Source organism: Melanerpes formicivorus, unplaced genomic scaffold, assembly GCF_026170545.1.
Source record: "Melanerpes formicivorus ecotype bairdi unplaced genomic scaffold, bMelFor1.0.p_v2 SCAF_72, whole genome shotgun sequence".
Classification (NCBI taxonomy): domain Eukaryota; kingdom Metazoa; phylum Chordata; class Aves; order Piciformes; family Picidae; genus Melanerpes; species Melanerpes formicivorus.
In genome coordinates this window covers 1,937,534-1,950,716 of record NW_027142424.1, presented here as the reverse complement: position 1 = coordinate 1,950,716, position 13,183 = coordinate 1,937,534, and the positions used below count along the sequence as shown (strand labels likewise).

Genomic DNA, 13,183 nt, shown 5'->3' with positions numbered 1-13,183 from the left:
AAATCCATCTCAAAAATGGTGTTTGACTTATGAAACACCAATTCCCGCCACAGTGCCTAATGATGTGTGTTTATGAGTATCACCCATGTGTACAGCAGAAAATACCCAAATAGCTCTTTGGAGAGAAGGTTTTCCATTTCTTTTCCCCTAATTCTTCTCTTCCTTTCCCAACAATGGTTTTTTTTTTTTCCCCCTCCACAACATCACATAGTGAGTTGCTTGATTCATTTTCATAGGAAACAGAACAGATCTGTGCACCAGAAAGGAAGTGATGCTTCCTTGGCTCCCTTTCACTAGGTGTCAGCATTGCTGCTCCTCCACAGAGCTTAGCAGCAGCACTACATAAAGCAGTGTTTTCTCTTTAAAACCACATACTGCACCATCATTTAAGACAAAGGTGTTTGAGAAGGAAAAGAAGTAATATTTCTGCTCTGCAAACCTACACAGAGTGCAGCCAAATGTGTGTTCTATTACAAATAAGTTAAATCAAAATCACCACCTCTCTGTTAAATGATGAATGCTCACCTGGCTTATAGAATACACATCCTAAGACCACACCATAAGCAGTTTCAGCATAATTAGATAATTGACATTCATTTAGACTTCAGATACTTGCCTCCGTTAACTACTCTTTGATCTGCTCCAGAGTTAGGACTGAATTCTGAAGTATGTGATCCAGACCTTGAAATTGGAGGGCCTGATCCAGACTGGCCCATCCTTGGTGAGTTTTGTCTTCCACTCCCCCAGGGCAAGACATCTCTATTCCTCTGTCCAGGTGGAATGTATTTATTTTCTCTGAAACACAGCAAATTTCTATCAGTGACAATGAAAAATACTCTGTATCAAGTGCTCTGCTGCTGTTTTCTATCCTTCTCAAATCAAACCAAAAGGAAAACTCTAAATACTATCAGATGTTGACCTAACATTCACCTCATGAATTGGCTTTTGATACTGACCACACAGTCCACTTTCCAGGAGCCCAGAGACACGGAGTGATTTAGCACTAATGCCTGAAATTCTCCATGACATACTGAAACCACTGCCCTTTACTGTAAATTGGTATGAATTCACCACAGTGACATAGCAGAAGGGGGAAGTCTATTTCACTACAGAGATAATACAGGGCCAGGCAGAGGTGTGTAAGTCAGCCTGAGTGCCAAGAACAGCACATGATTGTTTACACAAGGCTCCTAACCTAATCAGTCCTGCTGAAAAAGCACAGTTTCAATGAATAAATTGCTACTGTACCAAAATACCTCCATCATTTCAATAAAAATACTATTCAGAGCATTTGCAAGTACCTAGTGTTCACACCATGTCCTTCTCGTTCATTAGCATTTCTCTGAACAGCAGTGTATTTTTCTTCTTCTGTTCTTTCATCATTTTCCAAGGCAACCCGAGCTTTGTATTGGGCACTTGATTCAATTTCCTCTGCTAATTGAGTTGCTCTGGCTTCCCGTTTTAAAAACTCTTCTGAATTATCTCTTTCTAATGGCACCCTAAAAAGACAATGGAAAGGAAAAGAATCTCTGAAATGCATTCAGAAGCACAAAGGAGCTACAAAAATTACAGTGTAAGTTCTAATCAAGGCAGAGTCAACAAAAAAAAAAAGGAACCTTGCTTTTAGGCCAGTAGACTTGCTGTCTTTTAAGTAAGTCAATATTCCTGGACTGGGTTGATATTATGTGCAAATTCAGTGTCCTCTACCTGCCTGGAGAGCTGAGGTCAGGGTGCTGAGCTTTTCCATATGATTTGCAAAATCCCCAGTCCCTAAAGCTATGCAAAGGCTCCAACTCTTACCATGGTTGAATACATTAGTAATAAAAAGCTTTAGTCTGTGGTTTCAATAGAAACCCACTGACAGAGACCCCACCTGAATGTCTTTAGCCAGTCACACATTCCCAACAGACACCAGAGTCCCCACCCCTACTGAAATTAAAAGTTACATGCTTAATCCTTTGATAATTCCAGCCAGAGAATTTCAGCTCTTCCTGTTATGAATAACTGCAGAAAAAGATGAATGCAATACATTAGAGCACAGGACCAGAAACCCATGACTCATTTTGCCATGTCCTAGGACCTCAAACCCATTCATTCTCTATATCTATTTTAGGTAAGATCATACTGCAAAAAGCATATGTAGCTTCTTTAGGAAAGCCACCAAGTGAGATTTCTATACACAAGCAATGAAATAATGAATGAGAGAACCAGAGATGGATATCACACCTGGCACCTCCTTCTGTCTACCCACAGATCTGTGTTCTACCTGTTCTAATTTTTGTTTAGTATCATGTTTTGTGGAACACCCTTGTGCTTTGCTTCAGATTCTAACATTGAGCATCCAAAGTTCATAGACTCATAGAATGGTTTGGGTTGGAAGGGACCTTAAAGATCATCTAGGTCCAACCCCTCTGCCATGGGTAGAGAGACATCCTACTAGACCAGGTTGCTCAAGGCCCCATTTAACCTGGCCCTGAACGCCTCCAAGCTTGGAGTCTCCACAGCTTCCCTGGGCAACCTGTTCCAGTGCCTCACCACCTTCAAGCTGAAGAATTTCTTCCTAATGTCTAATCTAAATCCAGCTTCTTCCAGTTTGAAGCCATTAAGTTGTTTTATCCAACCTTACTTTAGAATAAATTACATCAAGACACAGAACAACCCAGCTGAGGCTTGGACCATGCTATGCTGGACGTTACATAATCACTACTGCACATAGTTTGAATAATATTAAAAAGAACAATGAAGAAAGTAGGTGGAGATACAAGCCAAGTATGAAATAATATATGCAAGATTACTTAAGTGTTGGTGGCAGAGCTAGGAAAACAAGTGTCTTTGCCAAATTACAAGCCAGCACACAGCTACTGCATCACAAGTTTTTGGCCAGTCAAGGCATCTACTGGTGTTATCAATGCTAACTGCAAGACTATTGAATAAAAACCTTACCCTTCAGCGTAAAGCTTTGGCTCAAGGCAGGCAAGAACACAATGCATACAAACCTGAAGTCACGGGCCTCGCTTGCTCTGTATTAATTATACATACAAGAAAGGAGACCACCCAAAACATCCTAATTTATTTCAAGTGACTGAAGAAAAAATATGAAGGGATGTATATGCAGTAGCACCGATGGCAGTCTAGATAAGCAAAAGAATGATTTTACCACTTCTCAGAGGGAAAAGGCTATTAAAGATGCTGAAGCGAAAGGCAAGATGACACTGTTCAGAACCCTGGTGATGAGAGAAGCATGTACAGCAGCTGATCAACATACTAATGCACTTCCTAGAACACAAACTTGTACCTTTGTGCAGTTTGACAAACTATAGCCTGCTAAGGCTTAGCTCTAGGAAGAGAAAACAATCACACAAATCCTTTACAATCCTACAATTGCACATATAAGCATTTAGCTCCTCTGCTGCTCATCCCACACTTGGAGAATCAGGAAAAGAGCTTCCCAGTTTAGCAGACCAATAGGCAAAGCAAGTTGCTTGACTTGGAAACAAAGGAAGTGGTCTCTGGCAATTTAAAGCCACCTTCATGTTTTTAATCTGTTTCCATTAATATCCACAAAGCAGAAAGATGGAAGACTGAAGTTCAAAAGTACAAAAAGTACTTAAGAGCAGTGAAGTACAGAAAGAACAGCTTCCCCAGGATTCAAATGTAAGCCGATTAAGGCACTTTGATTATCACCATGTCACAGGGCTATTTTAACAAAATTGTGGCAAATAAAGTTGTTGAACCAGAGACCCATAGATAAGTGCTCCAATTCCACACACAAAAAATGCAAATGTTCACTACAATCCTTTGACTTTCCAAAAGGAGTTTACACTTTGAGGGTTAAAAGAGTGGGAAAACATTAAGGACGCTTTACAATAGCTGTTGAACATCTGGAATGGATTTGTTTTGCAGTTGATGTTAACATTATAGCTGCAGACTACTGGGAACAGGTCCACGTTGCCAAAGCAGCCAGAAGAGGTTTTACACTACTCCTATATTCCAGTTGTTGTTATATTGTAACTAAAACTTTAGTTTAGAGCAGGACAAGTCTGCTAAACAAGTCAGCCACAGCACAGGACCCCCACCCCACCTTCGTTGTGAGAAACACTTCAACACTCAATCGTCTCAATAAAACGAGGATTCAGTCAAACAGTTCTGCTAGGTTAAACGCAAGCTACAGGTCTAGCAGCTCTGTAAAGACAATTGAGCAATTTGGTTATTTCCCACCCTATTCCTAGAAGTTTTTGTAAGAAATGATCATTATTGCACGCCTAAATTCAGCAAATGTTGCAATGGGAATGAACTGCGCCCATTTAAGGGAATACACAATGATTACTACATCTAACTCTTCACAGCACACTGGCAAGGTTTCTCCAGCACTATTCATTCATTGGTTTTTCAGTTACTTGATTCCATGACTTTAGAAAAGTATGTAAAATTATCTTCAGAATACTTGTCAAAGCAAGGAGAAGATTAAACACAAATCTAAATAACAAAATGCTTCGGAACTTACGTGTAAGAAGATAAACTGCTGTCGTAAGTTGATACTACACCATAATTTTCTTCATTGTAACGAAACATGTCGTTGGGATCCCATCCATTAGACTGGAAGAAAATGATTGTTTTGCAAAATGACACTGGAAACACATTCCCTTACAATTAAGGGCTGATGCATTCAACCTTTTTGCCTTTTTTTCCTGCGTTCACTCTCCAGACAACAAAGTTACTAAAGCCACAATCTCCTTTCAGCAATTTTGTTCATCAGCTGCCCAGATTTTTACCCTCCAAAACCTTTTCTTTCAATTATTTTTTTTTTTAGTTAGTTTGTTGAGTGGTTTTGTTTTGGTTTTATGAGGATTTTTTAACTGCCATGCCCACTCTGCACTAAAGATTACTGGCTAGCAAGAAATACATACATCTGCCAAATTCCAAGACAGCATTTAGCTACAGCATCACAAATTTTTCCTCACACACCTTTTTTGGCCAGTTACCTTTCCAAATGGACACTTCTGAACATCAGAAGTGTCCCTGGCTGTGGCAAGTGCTGAAACTTTTCCAATGCAGTTGTCTGAAGACATACCCCAAAGGCAGCAGACCCCTTGGTAAAACTGCTCTTACAGCACTCAAGCACAAGAAATGTTTGGAATGTTGTATTAAGTATTCTAATAAATCTCAGCTGTACAGTATGTACACTAAAATTGACAGGATAACTGTTCTACCCAGACAGAGGTAATAGGCACCCCAGTAACATGACTGGATTTCCTTCTAATCAGTTAATTTTATCTAACATATTGCAGTCTGAATACCTTACTAAAGAGAACTCCCAGTTGAGTAAAACCTGACTGCTATGATATAGAAACATCATCTGAGATCATACTCATCATCTAACAAGACATAGTCTACAGAGATTGTATCTCTGCTTATTAAGTCACGGGTCAGACTTCCATCAATTTCCCTCATCTTAGCTCAGAGAATGTTTGCTAAGCACAATTTTGCCATAACTTCTAAATGCAATGATAGTCAGACAGGAACGTTCTGATTAAACATAAATCACTTTAGAGTATTGCTGAATGTGGAGTCCTTAATAAAGGCTCCTCTTTCAGCCAGCCCATGACTCAAATGTGTCCCTTACCACAGCAGCTGCCATTTGTCAATATTTGCCAAAAGTGGCATCTGAAATCCTGCCATTCTTATTCAAATTGTTAAAAAGCACTGAGGCAGCTGCTAGCAGAGACCGAACATAGAGCTGTGCAACAGAGGCCAGCAATTTTAGTCAAAAGTTTATTACAAGATTAAAATTAAGTAATTATTGCATGGCACATTCCAAGATAAAAAAGCATTACTTACAACATCTGTCTCTAATGCCTCAAGCTCCTCGGTAGCGGTGGTCTCTCCTCCATCCCATGGTTCAAGATCCTTCTCCTTGTGTTCTCCATTTACTTTAGCACTGATGGCTGAGTCAGTAAAAGCATCTACAAGGGAGTGAGGAGGGATGGGGGTGAAATCAATTTGGTTAAGCATAGGAAGATGTACACACTAGTTTATCTGAGGAACAAGCAAATGCTACTGAATCACAGGCACACTGAATCATTCACCTTCTCCTGTAGCTGCTGTATTCAGTAGGACTACTGAAGAAAGGTTCCTGCTTCAAATTTAGGATAACTATACAAGCACAAACTAACTTCTGATATAGCTAACAACAGTAATGACCTTTGGTTATTGCAAAATGTTTTAGACAAACTCTATGTATGTTTGGGGAGCAGGGGGAGGAAACAACACAAAACCCAACTCCTCCTGGATCCCCACTCCTCCAGAAAACCCAGGATTTGTAAAATATACTTTTTGAACACCTCACTCAATTGCCCATTAACAGATTATGCAAATATCAACAAAGCATGAAAGCAACTCAGTCCTACTCCCTAAATGGGTAAATAAAGTTTCCCTTCAAATATCAGGACTTCCTTGCCTTCCCACAGCTCCTCAGCACACCAGCATGCACACCACCCATGCTTTTAGTCCCTTGGCAGTGTAACTCCATTATCCATTAGCTTGGTGCACAGAGGTGTCATCTTTCCTCCAAGAGCTTTTTGAAGCAGCAGCTTACCCAAGTCACACAGTGAGGCTCAGAAACTCCCTTCTTGTACTCAACAACATATGAAAATAAATAAGCAGCAAGGGTCTGCTGTTGTTTGCAAGATTTATGAAAACATGTATAAAAAAAAATAAAGACCTTTAAAAACATATATTAAAAAAATAATGAGCTTTTCCTTCTTATTATTCATGTTTAATTCAAGACAGACTTAAAGGAGGACTAATACCAGAGTGCTGTAAAAATGAAGTACGAAGCCATTCATCAAGGAAGCCAAGCTCTTTTATTTGTTAAGCAACTGTATCTCAGAGCTGCCATACTTAAACAGAAGGAACTTTAAAACAATAAAGTAAGCTCACTCTAAGGTAATAAATAAATGAACCTACAATAACTAAGCTCTCCATTTAGAATTTCCTGTTATCATTCTATTGATAAAATAAGGAGCAAGTATGTTGGACCTTTAGAGAAGATGAGACCAAACCATGAGGCAGTGCCAGCTATGGTAGAATGTGGCTTAAATTAACTTCTGGCAAGATCTGAAATCTTCCTAAGAAATAATGCACTTTAAAGCCATCATGAAAAGAATTCCCAAGATGTGAAGCTGGCCACTGATGTCACAATTTTTAAACAATCACTGAAGATGTTTTTTTAAAGGCAGGCTGTCAGCAGAGGTGGTTATTCCTGTTTTAGCCAGTTTCACAGTGAAGTTCTGCACATTACAGGATCACAGAACGACAGCAGCTGGAAGGGACCTCTGAAAATTGAGTCCAACCTCCCTGCCAAGACAGGTTCACCTAAAGAAAGTCACAAAGGAACTCATCCAGGTGGGTTACGAATGTCTCCAGAGACTTGATCACCTCTCTGGGCAGCCTGTTCCAGCGCTCTTTCACCCTTAAAGAAGTTCCTCCTCAGGTATAGATGGAACTTCATGCTTGTAGTTTATTGGTATAAAAGTTACCTGTCTGCCTAATTCAACACTATCTCCTGAAATGCTTGCTCAACTCACATCAAGACCAAAGGAACTATGGGTAAGCAATTAAGCACTGTTAATAAGCTGATATGGAACAAAATGTTACAAGTGTATGAAAAGTAAGAGACATTTATTAGCTAAACATTCATTTCAAATACAAAAGAATCAGTAAAGTAAGAAAAGAAAGCCAGATGAAAGACAGACACCTAAGGAAGAAAACCATTGTTAGGGCTCAATGAAACTGCCAAATCTGCCCCACTCACCCAGCAAGATGTCACAGTGGCACCTAAAGCTGTGGCAGTACCTACACAGGCTGAGGTTAACAGACTTTATCTCATCACTAAACGTGATGCCTTTAGCAGTCACACTCTGAGCTCACTTGTGAACTGGTGTCAAAGTAAGTTGTTGTGTCACTGCACTGCCTACGTGCTGATGCAAAACTGCAATTGTTGCCTTCTCAGCTCTTCAGAATATAGGTAAATGTCAAGGGTGAGAATAAAAGTCACCAACTAACTGCAAGAGATTGGAAGTGACCCTGCAAAGTTACACATGCATGGTTTACAGCGCCATCAATGTGCGAGCAAAGGTAATTAAGGTTCTGTTATGTATTATGGTAACAAAAGCATTATGAAAGGCAAGATGCACAGACAGAGTGACTGCCAAAAAAGTTACCTGTTTCTGAAGGAACTACAACAGATATGGAGAGAGGAAAAAAAAAATGGGAAGACATCAGATGTAAGCACAGGTGGATTTTTCCACATTATACAGCTGTATTCAAGCAAAACTAAACTCTTTCAGTCCCTTTCTCACACATTCAAACTGATGATAGGTATCTCACATTATAAAGATCATTTCCATAGTAAAACCTCAGCAATGCTCCCACCTATTAACAGCCCCCCATTTATTTCCCCTTTTTGCTTCATAAAACCCCTTCCAAATAACCTTCAGATTTCTAAGGGGGACCAACTTGAACAATAATGACTCCCTGTTTCCTTCCACACAAACAGCTTTTGAAATATAACAGAAGATACCTTTAAATGTCTGAAACTACACAGTAACAACACAGTGCTACCTCAACCCACAGGTAAGTAGTAACTAAAGAGAATATTTAACAGTGAGGCCAAAGTAAAGCACTTATATTTGGCAACTCTACATCCCATAGCTAACACTGCCACAATCCATACAGCCCAGTGCTGCCTCTGGGCTAAGTGGCATTAATTCAGTGTCTCAAGTCTGATCCTCTCAAATTGGACATTTTACACCAAATGTACTTGGGAGGCTGCTTATGTCACTTAAGAAACTAAGAGATGTGCTTCTGCATTACTTCAGTGGGAGCAGAGGAGACTCTTCTTCAGTAAGATTAGATAAATATGAGTTAGGAGGGCTGATGACAGCATCTCATGGAGGAGACATACTGTATTTTAGAAGGGTGTTTCCTAATGTCTATTACATGACTTTAAACTCCATACCCCACTGTGCCATTTTGGATACTGTGAATAAAATACTGGCTTAACAAGACTCATCAACTCAACCCACTAATTTTCTTATTTAAAGAGCCACATAAACATTCAGTAGAGTGCTATTAAAAATTCTAATGATATGGATGAACTGGGGGAAAAACAAACCCAAGTCAAAACAAAAACTCCACTACCTAAGGAATGCTACAGATCTGAGCCAAGATGTGCACAGTCAATGCTAAGCTTCCCAGCAGAATCCAGTATATTATTTGGTACAGGAAGCTCCTCTGCTCTTCATTTCTCTCCTACTTGAGCATGAAAGTCACAACTCTCAATGTTGAGACTGCAACATTAGTTTAACCTCTACAACTCAAAGAAAATCCAGAGTTAGGAGAAATTCAAGCTACAAAGGCAAGACTTCTAGTCAGACAGTGTGGTCTCACGAGCATTCAGGCAAAGTTTAAACGTAGCAGAACGGTACCTCAAGGCACAGATCGCTATTTTCCTGGAACAAACAGCCAGGCAGACACATGGGACATCAAGATTAAAAATGCAGCAAGTCAAACAAGGTTTTACCAAAATTAATGAGCAACACAAATTGAGAACATAGGTAAAAAAAAAAAGACCCAACCAAATTCTACAAACACTTCTTTCCAAAACAAAAATACTGCTCTTAAGATTATTAGTAAAGTAGGAGCTAAAACGTGAACTGCTGCTACAAGTAGTAACAAAAAAAAGATACTGACTGTACAGGCACAGCCTTCCCCTTATCTGGGGCCTCATCTCTCTAAGCTGCTGAATGAGTAATTCACATGACACCTTGACATGGCCAAATTTTTTAATACATTCCTTGTCTATATGGTAAAACCCAAGTTAAAGATCAAATGAAAACCAATCAGACAAAGAGCTTGAGTTCTAACACTCAATTAGCCCCACATGCCTCTGTACCTGCTTAATGTGACATCTCCCAAGCAAAGGAGTTTGGTATCAAAGGCTTTGCCACTTGTTTTAAAGCCTGAAAACTGGAAGAAAAAAAATCCCAAGGACAATTCTAAGTTAACAGAAACTCCTGTTAGGTAAAGGCAAATTAAATATTACAGAACCCCTGCATGGTGGGCATTGGAAGGGACGCACTCGCCCGGTCCAACGCCCCTGCTCAAGCAGGGTTACCCAGAGCAGCTTGCCCAGGATCACAAATTGGGCCATGTGAGTTTGGAATCTCGCCACAGGAGACTCCACAAGCTCTCTGGGCAGTCTGCTCCAGGGCTCCAGCACCTTCACACCAAAGAAGTTTCTCCTTCTGTTCAGGTGGAATCTCCTGGATTCTGGTTTGTTCCCATTGTCCTGTCACTGGGCACCACTGTAAAGAGTCTGGCCTTGTCCTCTTGCCCCCTGCCCTTTAGATATTGATCAGCATTGAGAAGATCCCCTCTTCAGGCCGCTCTTCAGACTGAGAACAACTCAGCTTGGACAAATTCTTCAAGTACGTGCTTTTAAATGAGCTCAAGTAAAAACTGCCAGAATAGAGCAATTAAGAGTCCGGGTTTAATTAATTTTGGTGTTTAACACGTTTGGTTATGCAAACATATTTTGAGCTACTAATGGAGAAGAACACAAATATGTAATTAAGTGCAGCTCAGCAGCTCAAATGCTATTAAACCAACTGGCATGGTGTGCCAAGGTGATCGTGCTGCAAGCTTTGAGCAAGTTTAGCACAGCCCAAAGTAAACTGAGGTTTCATCTTAAAGATTTCAACAGTAAACTCTCATTTGTTTTGTAACTACTCACTACTGATTTGAAACATTAAAACCAGTTACCACCAGCTTTGCAGAGCCAACATTTCCTTCTTTTGTTCATAATATGCCTACTGCTATTCCCCTTGCAGCACTTTCTCTGGAAGGATGCCACTTGCAGTGCTAATTCAAGGAAAAAACTGAAATAGCCAATTCTCTTCTGCCTTTTTTCACTGGATTTGTGGTATTTTTCTCAGAGTGCAGTAATGGCGCCAAAAGAACAATAAAAACATTGTAGAAGGCCTTTTACTTTAACAGCAGTTATGGTGTTGAATTGTCTTGTCCTTAAAGAGAAGCCAAGAAGGCAGTTCTGAAGCCTCACTCAGATGTGAATCATGCAAACCAGCACTGATCACATTCAGTATTACAGGAAACACCGCAAGGAGCTTGCTCTGTAGAGCACAGAACTACATCCCCTATCTCAATCATGCAGCCCAAGCAAGTTTGCAACTAGGAGATCCTGGTATTTCACCTTTGCCTCAGAAGGTGAAGCAGAAAGATGCTTCATGCTAACAGACAGCCAAGGATTTCATCTTGCACATCAGAGGGGATTTAGCAGTCGATCTGTGCTGCCGCATGCAGCAGACAGTGTCTGGCCCTCTTTAAATGCAGGCAGAATAGGCTGAAAGGAGGCTGCTGGATATAATGCAATTTCACCTCAGTTTTCCAATGCATGTTTCATTCATCAGCCTGACTGTAGTGCAGAAAACCCTAATTCCAGCGAGAGACCCTCGGGTGACTCCTTTCTATTCTTGCTGGAGCCTAACAGGAGCCTACAGAGCACAAAGGCCTGTGCAGACTGACAGAGCTGCAATGAAGGCCCAGGAAGCAGAGACAGATTGATTTTTCAAACATGAACTGTTAGAACCTCCCTACCTACACACACCTATCATTTTTTCTCTCAACCCTTCCAATTTCTACAATCTGGGCATGCACCACACTTTCTCCACTGGTGAGTACAAAGGTGCAGTGTCATGCTTGGCACAAACAAATCTAAGACCGCCACTTCCAAACAGGGTGGTTTCACCCACCCCAAGCCTCCCCCTGCTCTCACACTAGTGATGTCACTGCAGGATGGCTTATCAGCTCACTGCTCCAAAGCTGCACAAGTATGATAGCAATGAAAGGTGCCTGGCAGACTTATTTCAGACGGTTCCTTCAGACACAAGTCTATTTGCCACTCTTCTGAAAGGGGAATCCATCTCATTTCCTTTTTCCCCACCAGCTGCTGCTTTTTTCCAGTACTCTTAACAGTCTCTTCCAACTCGGTCAGACAATGCAGCTAACATCTCTGCTGTTCAAGTCTGAGGGTAAGGCAGAATTTCAAGACCCATAGTCAGGAGCACCATTTGTTCGCACTCCTCCAGCTCAGCAGAGAAGCAAATGCCAGAGCAACAACCACAGAACTGCAGATACCTTTAGTAAACCAGGATGCACTAAAATGCCCAACAATATCTTTTGCAGAAAACAAGTTTACTTTAAAGCCTCCTCAGAAGCCTAGTAATCTCCTAAGGAGTAAGAGAAACTACATACACAGACCTCAAACAACCCTGCTCTAGGTAAGCCTCTTCTATGGCAACAGAGTGCTTGTGAAGTGCCCTTTTGTTTAACTACATCTTTAAAGAAGTGAGAGCGAGCTGCCTTTCCAACCAAATATGTCCAAATTATCTACTAACTTGCCTGTGAAAGCCAAAAAAACACTGAGGACTAGGCAATTAAAAGATATTTGCTCCTGGGCTAAGGGCAACACTGTCAAAACTTCTCTGGGCACTAGACAGAAGGTATTCCCAACACAAAAGCAGCAAGGAGCCACACCTCCTCACCTAATTCAGTCTTACTGTGAAACACACAGGCTTATCTGACATGGGGCCATGAAGATTTGGGTTTATTTGTAAGAAAAAAACCAAGGCCAGCAGTTCCATGCCAGCAAACATGTTCATACACTCCCATTCTTTTGAATCCTTGCTTACTTGTATTTCCCAACAAGAAGAGAGCCCTTCATTGCTCTAATTTGCAGGTGTGACCAGAGAGTGCCTTACATGTTCAAGTGTCATTTCAAGATAGCACACTTTTGAGACAAAATGGAAAGCAGATGAATTTACCCCCTCTAAGTTATCAAGTTTTGCAGCCTTCCAGTTTATCTTGCTCCAAGTCTCTACAGCTTTGTTTCAACTCTCCTCTCCAGCTACTTAAGAGATTTAGATTCAAAGTCATTCTACTCAAAGCGAACTGAGCAACCGTTCAGCCTGAAACAGCTGTTTTCTTCTACAAAACTTTCACTGAGTACTTATTCCTAGAAGTTGTATTCTTCATTCCCTCAACTCCAAATCTACAGAGAATGGGCAATGGAGAGCCCAGTTTGCACTTAGATTAAAGTGATGCT

The 13,183-nt window shown here is 40.7% G+C and overlaps 1 protein-coding gene across 8 annotated transcripts in view; it reads right to left on the bottom strand.

The window, feature by feature from the left end:
* Positions 1–13,183, bottom strand: part of ATXN2 (ataxin 2) — a 54,255-nt gene that overhangs the window by 29,634 nt on the left and 11,438 nt on the right. For all 8 annotated transcript variants that reach the window (XM_068163390.1, XM_068163386.1, XM_068163388.1 and 5 more), the window contains exons 6-9: positions 5,839–5,963; positions 4,505–4,596; positions 1,302–1,499; positions 617–795 (exon numbers count right to left, since the gene is read on the bottom strand). In XM_068163390.1, the coding sequence (XP_068019491.1) occupies positions 617–795; positions 1,302–1,499; positions 4,505–4,596; positions 5,839–5,963 (594 nt within the window). The remainder of the gene's footprint in view (positions 1–616; positions 796–1,301; positions 1,500–4,504; positions 4,597–5,838; positions 5,964–13,183) is intronic.